The sequence below is a fragment of the Penicillium chermesinum genome (genome assembly GCF_028974085.1).
Source record: "Penicillium chermesinum strain IBT 19713 chromosome Unknown utg000008l:1.0-1752722.0:1.0-1753981.0, whole genome shotgun sequence".
NCBI classification, from domain to species: Eukaryota; Fungi; Ascomycota; class Eurotiomycetes; order Eurotiales; family Aspergillaceae; genus Penicillium; species Penicillium chermesinum.
In genome coordinates this window covers 1,418,589-1,433,214 of record NW_026695318.1, presented here as the reverse complement: position 1 = coordinate 1,433,214, position 14,626 = coordinate 1,418,589, and the positions used below count along the sequence as shown (strand labels likewise).

The following is a 14,626-nucleotide window of genomic DNA, read 5'->3' as shown; positions in this document are numbered from 1 at the left end:
CCCACCCCGAAAAAAAAAAAGATACAGTCTTCCAATTCCACCAAAGTAATAGCCAGGGAACAAGGAGAGCCCAAGAATGGAATGGTAAAATGCTGTAGAAAAACAAGCCTCGGGAAATTTCAAAACACAAGAGTATGGCGCATCAAAAAAGAGACCTCAACAAAAGAAAGTAGCGGAGAATGAATGGCCCCGGATACCATCCTTTCTCCTGGTACCAGACGCCTGAGACTCCAAGACCCTTGCTATCTTGTCCCAAGAAGGAATCCCCAGTAGTTCGTCCATTGTCCGACTCTGTAGTGCAGCCAGAATCGTCGGACTGTGGACAGCGCGTCATGCCTCGTTTCAAACAAGAAGAAAAAAAAAGAAAAAAAAAAAAGTCATTTACTTTTCAATGCGTGCCTTATCGTATTCTGATCATACTTCTTCAACCTTCCAAAGGTTTGAAGCTCCGCCATCTGCCCAATCCGCCTCAGTGATTTCATTATTATCATGCTGAGTTGCGTCCCAAGAAGGGTTTCGCTGCAGGTTGGGTAGGTAAGTGGCCCCGATTGGGACATTGTATTGAGCGGAGCTGGAGACGGCTCCAGTTGAAGGAAGGTAGCAGTTGGTTTCACCAGGCCAGATAGGGAAGGGGCTCGGCGTGGTGTTATAGGGGTCACCCATGGATACTGCAATACCGGCGGACATGCTATCGTAACTGAGCATCTGCGGGTCGAGGTTGGCAGTCTCATTGATGGGGGGATGGAGGGACTGAGTTGACGGAGGCTGCAATAAGTCGTGGTGTGTGCCGCCTGGGAGACCTGTCAGGCTGCTAGTGATTCCATACTGCATCTCGCTAGGGGCTGGGGTGCGGCGGAAGGACACGTCTTCGACTTGCGAGCCCATGCTGTTGTGGAGAGCACTGGGATGAACGGTCGGCATGTTGGTACCCGGGTGAGGCGACCCCCAAGAGTTGATGTAAGAGCTGCTAGGAGGCTCCGTATAGTCGAATGGGGATGAGGTTCTGCTCAGATGCTCGACGTCGAAGCTGCGAGAGCGGGAGTGCATACCGAGGAGGGATAATTCGTGATCTTCCCAATGGCCAGGGCTGCCAGAGTCCATTCCAAGCCCGATCGATAAGGGGGGGCGTAAGTTCCCCAACGACTTTGGTGGTTGCTGGGCCTTTTTGGGGCTTAAATTTGTATTCAGGGTGGGTAGCAGCGTGGTTGTCACGCTCTGTCCGTGCAAACTCCTCGTACATCTCCCGGATCTCGATCGGCTCCATCTTCCAGCCACAGCCCGCAGCCCTTGAAACTTCTTGGTGGTTGGTCTGGCCAATGAAGACTTTGATGCGGGGTGCATACGAAGATCTGTACAGCATGAAAGAGTTCATAGGCCTCGGGACCTTTCCCTTATCACGAGCCTCTTTCAGACGTTCCTCTTTTGACCGAATCACATAGGTACTCATATCCTTCAAGGGGATATCGGTCATGTGCTTTGTGATCTCACTAAGGGGTCCTGTAATAGGAACGCTGCGCGAGTTCTTAGTTGGATCTCGCTGGGCAGTCCGTCGCCTTTCACGCGGCGACTTGCTAAGCTTAGCTTTCGGAGTTGGTGCATGACGGCGTGGTGAGGTCCATACTGGCGAATGCGACTGCACTCTTCCTTGGATGGACTCATCATCAACTGTAGTCGGAGGAGTGTTCACTTGAGGGCCCGGCATCCCCATCTGAAATATGGAGTGTTAGATATGCGCGGATGATCTGGCTCATTCGAGAATTTCACCTACCGAAAAAGAAGAGGGAACACTGTGAGAGTAGTAAGGCGGGGGTGAGTACACCTGGTCGGGATTAGCCTCCCCGCGAGTTTGACACCTTTACACCAGGCGGAGCTTACCGCGGAAGGGTCCTGATGGACTGTGTTGTGGTAGGGAAGCTTCATGTAGTCCATACCGTCGCTACTCCCATGCCCGTACACTGGAACTGGAGGATATGCTGGGTTGCTTTCAATCTTCTCAAGGCAGAGCTCCCCCTCTGTAGAGTTTGGAGGAGAAGGAGGAAGGCCGTTTCCACTAGGAATGGACATAATGCAGAGCCAAAAGATCGGACTATGGTGGACTGATGTCGATCTGGTGGAGATAGCCGGTCCTACCAGTCCAGATCAAAAGCTCTTAGAAAAACGAAGCCAGGGAAAGCTTCCAGAAAGAGAAAAGAAGAGGAAGAAAAGGGACGTGGAAAGCCTGCGTTGCTGCTGTCCGACGTTGAAAAGGTTTCAGTCACCTTTGTACGGTTGGTTGAAAGGAACCCGTTTCTCCGACAGAATGTGTAGAAGAAAGAAAGCAGTGAGACAGTCAGGCACCCATATAGTACAATACAATTAGAGGCGGATAGGCGGGGGAGATGGATCTCCTGTGAAAGCAAACAAGAGGTGAATGGAATAAACGGAATAAGGGTAGAGGGAGATCCAAGGAGTCCACTAGTGGAAATCAATCGCAGGGGCGGGTCTGGTTTAATAAATAAGACAAGCTAGGATGGAGTGGAGGGAGGGGAGGGGGGGCAACGCCATAGAGAGCATGGGGGTTCTAAGAGTTGTAACTACCCGAATGGAAAAGTGAACCAGAGAATTATTGGAGGCTGAAACTCTCTAGTATCTTCCTGAGTCAAGCAAGAAGCTTGGGATACAATACAAGGCGCTCTAACTAGTTGGATCAGCCGTTACAGGCATTTCATTTTGGGATTTTTGGAATTTTCATTTTGGTGTTTGGTCTTATTCTCTTTATTCCTTTTTTTTTTATTATTATTTATTTGACTTTCTGGATGGGGCGGCTAGCTGTTTCCGGGTAAATATTTTTTATTTCCTTTTTGTCCTTTTTTAGAAAACAAGCCACTATTTTCCCCCTACTCTAAAAATTGCCTGTGGGGGAACACATGCTTCATTGCATAGGCGGCCTTTGTTCTGCCAATGTGCCATTGGCTAGCCTTATCTTCTGTTCCTCTCAATTGAGCGATTGTCAGAAGGTTTATCCTCCCACGTTCTGGATAAGGTGCTGCGCCTAGCTTGCAAACTAACCGCCACTGCCTCCACTGAATGGTTCCGCAGGCGAGGGAGGAGAAGGGCTTCTTTGTGCCAATTATGGGTATTAAAGAATAGAAACCTTTGATCAGGGAAGAGTATCTTGGTTCGGAAGCCAAAAAGAGATCCGGATTTGGTATCACAAGGGAGGGGGACAGTGACGGGGACGGGGAAGGGGAGAGAGGGCCCCGGGGGGGAGAGGGGGGTTGCGCGCCTGCGAGACTCCAATGGCCATGCTCTGGGCCTTCCCCATGCACAGGAAATGGCAACGGGGCACGGAACATGGGCCTCTGACAGTTCCCCATCGTAACACAGCATCAGGGGGGGATGGTTTGTGCACATAGGGCTCCCAGAACTCGCAGCGCCCCGATACGATGTTCCTAGTTGATTAATATGTTATCTGGCGTGTCTTGCCTACTGTGTGTGGCAATTATATCCTTGCCGCCGAGAAAAAGCAAAGCACGGTTGACGTCTAGGTCCCACATCTATAAAATGCCAGACATGCAGGCTTCCATATTGAGCGGGAAGAGGAGAACTAACCACCGGCTGGGGCCGGACAATTCAGTGGATGGATCTACGGCTATTTGGCTCCGTCTGTGAAGCTACGCAAAGCCCAGAATTATCCAAGATTTCTCCTTAGGGTACAATACCGTACGGGGAGACGATCATTTAGTAGTCCCTGGGCGCAGTTCCCCACCTAGATTTCCGTAATGATCTGCCCGGTTCCCGTTCTTCAGACCGGCACTTTTCGAGGAGGCCTCGAATCAAGAGATCCGAGATCGTGCGCGGGAAATCTCCCCCGATACTGTCCCACTTCGTTCCCCCCAAATGGAGTGGCAATGTTCCTCGGCGACAAAATCCTACGAGTCATGGTAGAGATCCCATTTGACAACAGCTCCCAGCCAAGCCGGGAAACCGCCTGAGCAGAGCTGTTGAGTTCTGACAAATATCTTTGCAACCAGTAAAAGGGTGACCTCGTGGCCATGGATATGGCGGTGGAGAGCCCTGGAGCTCTTCCTGACCAAGCGTTCCTCTGTCATGCTCGATGGACCCAAGCTTGGCTGTGACGCCGCCCCTCATTGTGATTGGCTGGACTGTCGGGGTCGATTTTTCCGGCGATGCTGGCGAATCTGGACCGAGATCGGTCGTCGCGCGCTAAACCGGATTGGGCGCCCTGAACTACACACCCTGTCGCGTCCTTCCAATAACCTCGCATTTCCCCTACAAGGAGCGAGACGGGCGATCAGGTTCCTGTGGAACGCTCATTTGTCCTTGTGGCTTCCCATGTGTCGGCTTACTGCAGAAGTGGAGTTGCCGGCAATTATGCCCGATTTCCTGGAGCCCCGGATGATCTAGAATGCTCTCCATTGAGACGAGTCGACGACGCAATGATCTTGTCACTTATCATCTTGAGCCGGGGGGAAAAGGACCAGAGAGTGCGACCCAACCCCCTTCATCCACGCGCTGGTGCACTCTCCAGGGGATCTCTCCCGCCCCGAGTCAGAGTAAGCCAGATCAAGTATAGTCTGACATCTTCCCTTTCATTCCCTTCGGGTTCGTGCTATATGTCACCTGTCCATGGCTATAATGCGCAATACGGTGAGCCGCTCCAAAGTTAATGCAGGGCTAGCGGCAGAAGATCTTCGAGAAGTTCCCAGTCCACTGCGTCGGTCTAGATGGCTTGCACCAGAACGCCCGCCCACGTTTCTAATCCATGGTCTTCGTTTGCATGTTATCAGTCTTTCTTTGTTACTAGCCCCTCCGGATACAGCCTGGCCAAGCCCAAGACACTCACGGCTGATTCCCACATGGCTCTGAAAGCTTAAGGCCTATCGAGCACTCGTGCATGAACCATGAGGACCCTTGTCAGGAACCGTGTCAAGGCAAATGATCCTGGAGAAAATCGTTGCCCCATTCCTCCTCCCCTTCCTCCACCAATAACACCCCCTGTCACTCTTCGAGCATCAACTGTATTGGGCTGGCAGATACATGGCTGTATTTAGGGTCGAACTTAGTTTGATCAAAGACCCCATGTTGTCGCCAAGGGTGACTTTAAAAGCCATTGCTCTGCATAAGAGCGTGGTTCTGGGGGGCCGTTTACCTGGGCACACGAGGGCACTGGCCATCAGGGAGATGGGTGGGGTGAGATTATGCCCTCTATTTTCAACAAACTGTCGCCATCTGACTTGCATTCCGACGAGTGTCAGCCCTCGACTCCGCAACCCCTCCCCCCCCCCTGGGCAAAAAGTCAATCAAGCCACCGAGAGGGCCTGTTCGAACCGAGGTTGAGCGAGTTGAGTGAGTCAACCCAAAGCCTCTCATTCCCCAGATTTCACACTCTGCATCTGGAATAAGTCTTCTAACAAGGGAGTCTCGCTCGAGCCCCGGGGCCGAATGTTCCGCTGCTAATTGCGGTCTATGGGAGTGACTGAGAAGCCCAAATAAAGAAATGGAAATAGAATAAAATCAAATCAGATGAAATAAAAAAAGAACAGATAACCACCTCTCAGTCCAAAGTACAGCCATCACAGGGCACGGGATGGAAGCTGACCTTCAACCGACGTTTCACCAGGGATCGTCCCGTGGTTTGCGAGTCCCAAAGATATCATGCTTCAAAGCGCCCGATCGCTTTGTGAAGTTATTCTTATACTCAAAGCTAGTGAGGAAGATCGCCAAGGGAGTAGCCGATAGGCTGCCTGGTGTGATTGGATCAAGATGCTCAACAGGGACTCGGTCCCTTCCCCGCCCAAGTGTCACAACTGTCACGGCACTAGCCAGGGCAAAAAGGAAGTGGGCTGGGCTGATTCAAGTAATCGCCGAAATTTACCGGAAAGTGTATCAGAAACCTAAATTACACCCGGCCATGGGCTATTCGCCATCGATCTGCACTCCCCCTGGGTGCCGTGGTCATGGTCTCCTCATAGGCATGGTAATTCTCTCCCACCTATGACCTGCGTGATCGGCCTGAAGGACCTCAGGTTTACATGAAAGGGAACCCCCACTTCCGACATTCACCTAGACCGCCCCCTCCTGCAAACCCCCCATCCTATGCAGAGCCCGTAGACGAGAGGTCTGTGGACAACCCTTTAAGCCAAAACAGGATTTCCAACGATCGCCGTTGTAAACCCCATGGCGCAGACGGATGGCTCCTGCCGAGGCGGTGGCAGGCCTCCACGCCTCGGGACCAGCCTGGGAACCAACAATCAGAAAATGCTACCATGGACAGGCCAGCTCAAATGCACAGTCAGTGCATATGCAGAACGCGTCTCATCCTTCGGCGCCTGGCTGGATCTGTATTTGGAGAGCTTTTCCGTGTCTAGTTGATGGTCCTCTTTTTTTCTCTCTTTCCTTCTTCTCTCTGGCTACCGGTGGCCGTGCCGTTGGGGACCCCCGCTAGCGCCAACAGGGACAGGGAGGGAGTGCCGATCATAGTCGGTTTCCGGCTCTCGCTCGGCACGAAATGACGTTCTAGTGGAAGAGGGGAGCGAGATATTGGAGATGCAAAAGATGGGGCACCGGCTTGCACCGCCCCAGGTAGTCTACTAGTCGACGATTGTACCTTTTTGGAGTGGAGCGTGCCATCCAACGCCGAGGCTTATGCAGAGCGAGTCAGTCCGATGCAAGCCCTATGTATTTCCACGTGGCGGACTCAGAGGAAACAAGAGAATTATTTAGCACGTTCGAGGCCCCGTTGGGCAGCATTCGTTGGCAATTTTTCCTCCAAGTTTCTGGTTTCTTGGGAGTAGAGTTGGTGATATGTTTGCTGAAGTAGATACCCTTTCTTTTCTTTTTCTTTTTTTTCTCTGGGGGAGTTAGAAAACCTAGAAAAAAAAAATCCCCAAATTAAAGGAAAAGACTGAAGATTCGTTAATTGGGCGCTGGCTCCGAGCATCCCGCCAGCTTCTATACGGGCGAAATACGAGTGTTGGAATGCAGGTTTCCTCTGATTCTAGGGCTATGGGATTGTATACGGTATAGCCCTGTGGATCTTGCGTCATGACGGCAATGCAGCGCTCACAGCCAATCGTTCTAGCGCCGCGGTGGGTCTCATTGCTCGCATACAGCAATGGTCATGTGCTCGGCATCGTCCGGGGGAAGAACTCAAAGGATTCGGCTCCATCCGTCAAAGCTCGCAAATAAAGAAAAAAAAAAAGCGCGTAGGCTGATCCTTGCGATCCATACAACGTCTCGCCAGCCCCATTCTTTGATTGGCGTAGAGGCTCGAAAAGGCGCAGAGCGATCTGCGCGTCAGCCAATCAGAAAATCGATGGCAGGCTGGGGCCGCGCTGGAAGACTTTTGCGCGGATCCACCGGGACGACTCCCCGAGCCGCAGGTGGATCGTGTGATATCGATGGCGCGAAATTTGCGAGCTCCACAAGTTGAGGGGATGGGAAATGACCATCGTCGCTTCATATGCCCTACGACAAAAGCAGAACCAGAGACGAAATAAGGTTTGGCCATCGACCAGGATCCCATCTGGCCCGGTCTGGAGAGAATAAACGCGGTTTGAGCTGTTCACGCCTGATGGCACTAGTGTGACCGTTAAGGAAGGATCCCCATTTGAATGAGTGGATCTCAGAGTCGCGGCTGGCACCAGCGTCATGTCCTGGTGCCTAGAACCTGCCCATGCCCTACTTGGGAAATATCACCTTTCTGTACAGTCTGGGCCGAGTTCCTCCGGCGTGTTGGAAATATAATCGAGTGATTATCAACCCGTTGCCCTTTCCCCTACCAGGATAAAAGTGGGGTCGGACCCAACAGAGCTGCGCATTCAGGATCGTCGCGCCTAACCATCCGGAGATCCACATCGTTCCTCCAGTGTTCAGTGCGCTCCTGCTAGTAGACGTTGCGAGCAATCCCCAATCTTCTTGCCGCCGTGTGCCACATTACTAGTGCGAGCAAGTCCCCTCGGTGCCAATCCGGCCCTGCAATATAGGCCAACCCGTCGAGCAAAGAGGCCCAGCTCCTAGAATCCATGGGGAGTGGGACTTCATACTCCGGACTCCGTAGTTCGGATCGCGAACTCCGAACAGCCGCGAATTGAAGGGAACAAACTCAATGTAATTGTCTCAGTGTCGTGCGGAAAACTAATAACAGCCTATCACGAGGGTTGACAAATATATTAGCGCCTCGAACCACGGAACCTTCCGATCACATCGTCGGGAAGACCCAACCGGCAGATGAGAAAAGGGAGGGGGAAAAGAAGGGAAACAGGCCGTTTCCCCCGCCGTGGACCGTGACGGCGATCGAAATTCCCCGGCGGCCCAAGGCCAAATGAAGTCATGCATGGGCAAATTGGGGCCCAAACTCTGCCCTGTATGGCGCGTCTGTCACGATCTAATTTGGCGGAAGCAGCATCCGCTCTACAGGGCCAGGGGGGGGGGGGGGAGATCCCCGAATGGACGCCGACCATGACTGACAAATGTTGACCAAGCCAAACGCATGGAAGGGAGTGGAAAGCTGGAATGTGCATTAGCTCAACTTTCTCCCTGCGCCCACTTCCCCCCCTCCTCCCCACACAACAACCTGGCCCATGCTTTTCAGGGGGCATGAGGTGCATGGATCAGGATGTCATGAACGGATTCAACGGTCTGAACTTTAACTATTTCCCCCTTCCGGCTGGGCCAGTGTTGAATTAGGGGAGACGCAGAGTTTCACAATGTGGGACTGCCCCCGGCGAGGATCTACCGATGTATAAAATTATACAGCATGAATTGGCACTAGCCTCAACATCATCGATTTTTGGTTGCTTTTTCTTTTTCGCCCCTGGTTCATGTCAAGGTTCCTGCTCATCTGATGTTTCCTAGTTAAGAGCAGGGGCAAATCGTATCTCGTCATTAGGTGACTAGACCAGGGTGATTTGACCGGAGTTAAGGAGGAACGACCCGATTGACGGGGAAGCCTGAAGGGTTGACTGTGCACAGTTGTTGGTGGCTTGACTCGCGTTTCTCCATATCCCCAAACCGGTTGGGGGCATTCGTATCTCGTGCTTTCTCGTGCTTTCTCGTGCTTGCTTGTGCTTGCTCGTGAAGAAACCAGAATACGAACCAGCTGTCTCGGTGATAGGACCGTCCGGCCTCGAGTTGTGAAGGCGCCGCATTCAGCTTTCCGAGGTCCAGCTTTCCGAACGTGCCAGCCACTGGTCGAGATACGCGCCAGCACTAGTGGCGCGATCCACCCTTTGGCCATGAGTAGATCTATGGTGTTGGAACTATCCCCTATGAGGAAACCATCATGCCTTATCAGGCGACGTTATACTTTGGCACGATATTCCTTTGAGTCTCTTTCCATAATAGGAGCATCCGCCTGCCATCGTAACCATATCGAGACCCGCAGATTGACAACCCTAGCCTAGTTAGCGGGAAACTTGACATCTTGCCAAAAGGCTGATCCCACGGGTCATCCAGCGGCATAGCGTAACAATTTTCTTACGGCCTCTGACCGCTTGTTATCATCAAATCATGTTGGATCTATCGAACTGCGCAACAATCCCAGGGTTCATCCTGGGCGCAGCGTGGCGAAGCCCTGGAGATGAGAGAACTGGGCCAGCGAGCGGATATTATAGGCTCATTGCTGTGCGTAGTTCAAGAGCATCGGCACTTGGGCGTTGAAGCCCGTCATAGTCCACATCTGGAAATTGGGAGGATCTCCACGAAACTCTATAACATCCGGGGCATCCCAGCCATCGTGTCAAAGCTTAGAAAATAGGGAATACACTCCCGTCCCAAAAGAACCCTCGTACACAGAGTCCAGGAGATGCACGGAACAAGCAAGGCAGAACGGAGCCTAGATCGCACCGTAACCTGGGATCTGGCCCAGGTTGCACGTCTACCCGCTTAAAAGGGAGAAAGCAAGAGACATCGCAATCTCTATACGAGTCGACCTTCGTATCTTCGGCTCGTGGGCGCCACCGACTCCCGGGAGAGCCCAAAAGGACCCAAAGAGTTCAACTGCTCCATTGGGAATGATGCGCGGAGTCTAAAGTCTAACCTCTTGTCTGCTCCCTGATAGGCCTGCTCGCGCAGGAATCTGGCTTGCTCCGTTATTTCCTAACCCCGGGATATGGCCTGCCTCGAACTGATCTGGAACCAGCGAGCTAGATTTTGCTCTTTCAGGATCTGCGATCTACGTTTGCAGGCAGTCTCCGAGATCCGAGTCTCATGCTCGACCAGACACTTTGTCAGAGACCAAACGATAGAGAAGATCTGGGCCTTCCCCCGCGGCCGCTGGCAGTGCTGCCACTGTGGCTCGAATGATCGCCCTGGTCGATCCCGGTCACGACGATCCGTGGTTCGGGGCCTGTGCGACTGTACTGCTCAAGGAAGAGGCTTGAGGGTGCCCCCTTCTCACCTGGGCAGTTGTTGGGTGGATGGAAAGAAGCTCCGTTTCTCGGAGGATCGGTAACTTCCGTATTTGCCTAGTCTCATGTTTGAGCTGGTCGACAGGGGTAGACGAGGATCGCTTTGCATTCCAGCTGACCAAAGAGGGGGCCGTTTGGTATCTGGTGCTGCTTTGTCTCGAAATGGGCTCGCGATGCGCAGAGTGAGAGCTCGACTCGGGCTATCAAATTAGTACGGCCTTCCAGAAGTCCCCCGTAGCCATGCGTTGGCAGTGCCAAGCTCATGGAATAAGGACGACTTGGGATCTCTCAGCAGCGGTCAAGTTTGTCTTCATCAAGGGCGCGTAAAGAGCGCAGTTTGAGTTTGAAACCATTGACATTACTGGGACTGGGAGTTGTGACGGGGCAAACGGACTAGTACCCAAGGGGAACTGCCCAGTTGCCCAGGAGGCCCTATTCATATCTAGTGTTACTATAACCCTTTGAAGTCATACTGCTATCATATTGTATGCATGCGAAACAGAATGTCGAGTCGAAAAGGACAACGCCATCCATTGATTCTTCTATCGAAGACGAAAAGATCTTTGGGGAAAGCTCTATTACAATTCATTGACGCCCGAAAAGAACCGACCTCAGCCCTCTGGAAACGCCCTACCCCAACCCTCTTGAATGCAACCGTCGAAGATGAGAAAGAAGAAAGAAGACGCACGGAATTATTCAAATACATCCAAGCCTGCACCCGGCCGACAAGGAATTTTGAGGCAAGCATCAACAGCCTCCTGTAACGCTCATCATCACTATCCATTTGGTAAGACAGCGGTAAAGATAAAAGAAGAATAATAAGAGATAAAAGAAGAAAAAAAAAGAAAAGAAAAGAAAAGATCGAAAGAATAGTGAAGTTCAAAAGGGTGGTCTGTGATCGTTGGCCCTAAACATCAAGCGTCATCCACTGGTCCCACTGAGATCGATCTGGGGAGAATGAATGCGGATAAGCTCTATTCGCTCGCGGATCGCATGCCGACCACGCGACGGAGGAGTTGCAAAGCCAAACGGAACGACCATCAATAAATCGAAGACAAGAATTGTGTAACCAGTGGTTTCCCCCCCCCAACCCGGAAATCTCACGGCAATCATAGCAAATGCGGTCTTGTTGAATCCTTCCTAGATATCCTCTCAGTTGGCCCCTGAGGTTCAAATCAGGGGTATTCTTGAAAGGCGCTGCCTCCACGCTGCGGAGAAGAGAGTGGATGTGGTTGCTGCTGGGCAGCCCCAGGCCCAAAGGGGGGGATTCGGTTCACGGATGGCGATGCCGGGAACTGCGCATGGTGAGGCTGATAAGCGTGTCCCGGTGGGAACGCAGCATTCTCCTGGGCCCGGCGCTCCTCCTGCTCAGGCGTCATGAGCTTAACAGGAGGAGGAATCGGAGCGTCCGGGGAGCTGCGACCCATGAGCTTGGGACTAGGCTCCAGTCTCCGGATAGGAGGCAGAACTGGAGCACCTGCCATGCCTCCGGAAGTAATAGGGCGAGGGGACTGCTTCGTAGGGCTGATTCCAGACATGCCCATGCCGTGAGAGCTCTGCGGAGGAGAAGAGTGATTGCCATTCGGAGTGGCGGCGGAGAAAGAAGGGTAGTTGCTGGACATGGCAGGGGTAACCCCATGCCCCGATTGAGGTCGGGGGGTTGCGTAGCTTTCATAGGATGACGACCATGGGCGAGACCCATTAGCAGCTGAAGGTTGAGGTGGTGGAAAGCCCGCGAGAGGGCCTACATCGCGGTTCCCTTGAGTAGGCGACATGGACGGTTGGTTTTGGATCATCCCATGGCTAGAATGGGACGAAGAAGGACGAGCCATCGTATAGCCCGTCATTGGGGGCAATTGAACTGGGGGAATCATCGTGGCGGGATGGGATTGGGGGAGGTTGGGTCGGGGAGGGCTTGAAGATGGCAAAGGAGTCTGGTTGGAAGGGCGGTACTCAGGTGATGGAGGAACGTAGAAGTGGCCGTTGGCATTCATGGGTGGAAGTGCAGGCTGGGGATTTGCCTTTTGTGGAGGCATATTCGTCACGTTGGACAGCGCTTCATGTGATTTCTTCGCGGGGGAGCCAACAAGTTCGTCTTCGGCCTTACGCTTATGATCGGGAGGTGTAGTAGCCTGGGGAGATCCTCCAACCCGGAATTTGAGGTGTATTTTCTTCGAAGGAGAGCCGGCAAGGTCTTCTTTGGACTGGCGCTTTTGATCCGGAGGAGTAACACTGAGGCGAAGTTTGAGAGGCGGGAGCTTGGGACGCGCCGCATCAGCCTCCTTCTGCTTGCAGTCCTTGCAAACGAAATGGAAGTCATCTTTCTCGGCATCTTCTTGGCTAATACCGAGACACTTGCTATGCTGCCAGACATTGCATTTCTCGCAGGCAACGCTGTGACTGCCATCATCCACATTTTCACCGTAGGTGCCGCAGCCAGCGCAGTCAAATACCCAGTCATCTTCCTGGCTCAAGTCCTCTAGACTCTTCTGGGACTTCTCGCGCTCGAGCTTGAGATTGCGAGCGGAGACACGGCTTTCGCCACGTTCAGCTCGCGCCTGCTCTTCGGCAATGCGCTCCAGCTCAGCCTCATGCAAGATGCGCTTCTGCTCGCGATCCTTGATGCGCTGCTCACGAGTCATCATGCGAGACTGACGCTCTTCCTCGAGCTGCTTCTGTCGCGCCTGTTCACGACGGGCCTCCGCCAATTCCCGTTCACGCCTCTGCGCAGCCTCCGCGGCCTCCCTTTCGGAGCGCTCGCGTTCTTCCTTCTGAGCGAGACGGCTGGAACGCTTAGCACCAGCCAGCATTTGCATGTTGAGAAGTTCCTTCTCTCTCTTCTGTCGTTTGCGCTGTTGTGCCTCTTCGGCCTTCTCCAACAATGGAATCACATGTTCTTCAATGCGATCGCGCAAGAATTTCTCATCAGCGTCTTTGGTCTTTCGAATGGTGTCAAGGAATTCGCGGTATTGGTCGAGGGTCACAGCGATGCATTCCCACGTAAGCTCCGTAGAAGTCTCCTCTCCGTTCTTATTCTCGGTGTCAGACGCTTCGTCAGCGGCGATGCCCGAAACACGTCGGGAGGCACGACGAGAACCACGCGACGCTCGGCTCTTGGGCTTCTTCTTGGGGCGCTGGGGAGCGGCGGGGATGGCAGGGTCGGTTCGACGGTACAGGCGGTTATCGTCAAGGACATAGTAGGATCGGCCTTCGCGGTCGTATCCGAACTCTTCGACTCGCTGAGAAGCCATTAGAGGATGATTTCAATTTCTAAACGAGGACACTTACCCATTGGATCTGCTCGCTTTCTTTCTTCTCAGGTAATTTATCACGGATGCGGTCAGGGTTCCAGAATGTCCACACTGTCAGTTGGTGCAGGACACGGAGCTTCTGGAAGACGTCGAAATGTAGAAATTTCAAGGGCTCTTCGTCGTAGCCAAAGGGGTTAGGGATGTGAGGGGCCTTCGCATTGTACTGCCGCCGGGTGTACTCGTCGAAGTTTTCAGTCCTGCAATGACAGTCAGCATAAAACACGCTTGGTATGAAATGATCTCTTCCAGACGTACGTCAGGCCGCGGTGTGAAGAGATCCACTTCAGCAAACAGAGGCCAATCTCCAGTAACTTGTAAGAGGGTTCGGGCTTGAGGCATTCTTCTTCCAGGTCCTAGGGAGAGCATAAGCGTCAGCAAGATCATGCAGATGTCATGATTGTTAGCACAAAAGAATAGTTGAGGCATATGCACCATGCACTGCATTGCGCGACGCGTCGAGAGCCCCCCCACTTCTTTGCACTCAAGGATGAATAGTCGTGGCCTACCTCGATCTCGAAATCTTCGTCAATCTTCATGACCCTTCCGAACATGGTGATGTATTGCATAAGGCAGGCAAATTCCCAGAAGCTACGAATCTTCTGCAGCAACCCCGGTTCGGCAGCTGGCGACTGTCCGGCGCCAGTGGTCGCCTCGGAGCGGCTGCGCTTTCGCGTTCCCATTGCGGCGGGACGGTTGCCCGTGGAGGCCGGGATGGGCTTGAGGAGGAAGGTGGCGATAGAGAATAGATTGAGTGCAGTTGAGACACAAGGTCTGGAAACCAGCTCGGCGTTCTTGAAATCAGGGGGGAACAAGAAGTGTGAAGGGAGAAAGAGAGCGGGAGGGCGACTTTTTATGATTCCTTCGTGTTCAAAGGCGTAGTGAATCTCCAAAAGGCGCGTCAGA

General features: G+C 52.9%; 2 protein-coding genes across 2 annotated transcripts; both read right to left on the bottom strand.

Annotated features, from left to right (window-relative positions):
• Positions 1-414: 414 nt before the first annotated feature.
• On the bottom strand, positions 415-2,064 carry N7468_010342 (HMG-box domain-containing protein; the record flags this gene model as incomplete). Its single annotated transcript, XM_058479637.1, has 4 exons — positions 415-1,003; positions 1,050-1,708; positions 1,769-1,819; positions 1,876-2,064. 4 exons carry the CDS (start codon positions 2,062-2,064, stop codon positions 415-417), a joined length of 1,488 nt encoding a protein of 495 aa, XP_058326205.1.
• A 9,523-nt stretch (positions 2,065-11,587) lies between these two features.
• Positions 11,588-14,403, bottom strand: N7468_010341 (putative PHD finger domain protein; the record flags this gene model as incomplete). The annotated part of the gene is made up of 4 exons (XM_058479636.1): positions 11,588-13,651; positions 13,701-13,920; positions 13,979-14,076; positions 14,230-14,403. 4 exons carry the CDS (start codon positions 14,401-14,403, stop codon positions 11,588-11,590), a joined length of 2,556 nt encoding a protein of 851 aa, XP_058326204.1.
• Positions 14,404-14,626: the final 223 nt, after the last annotated feature.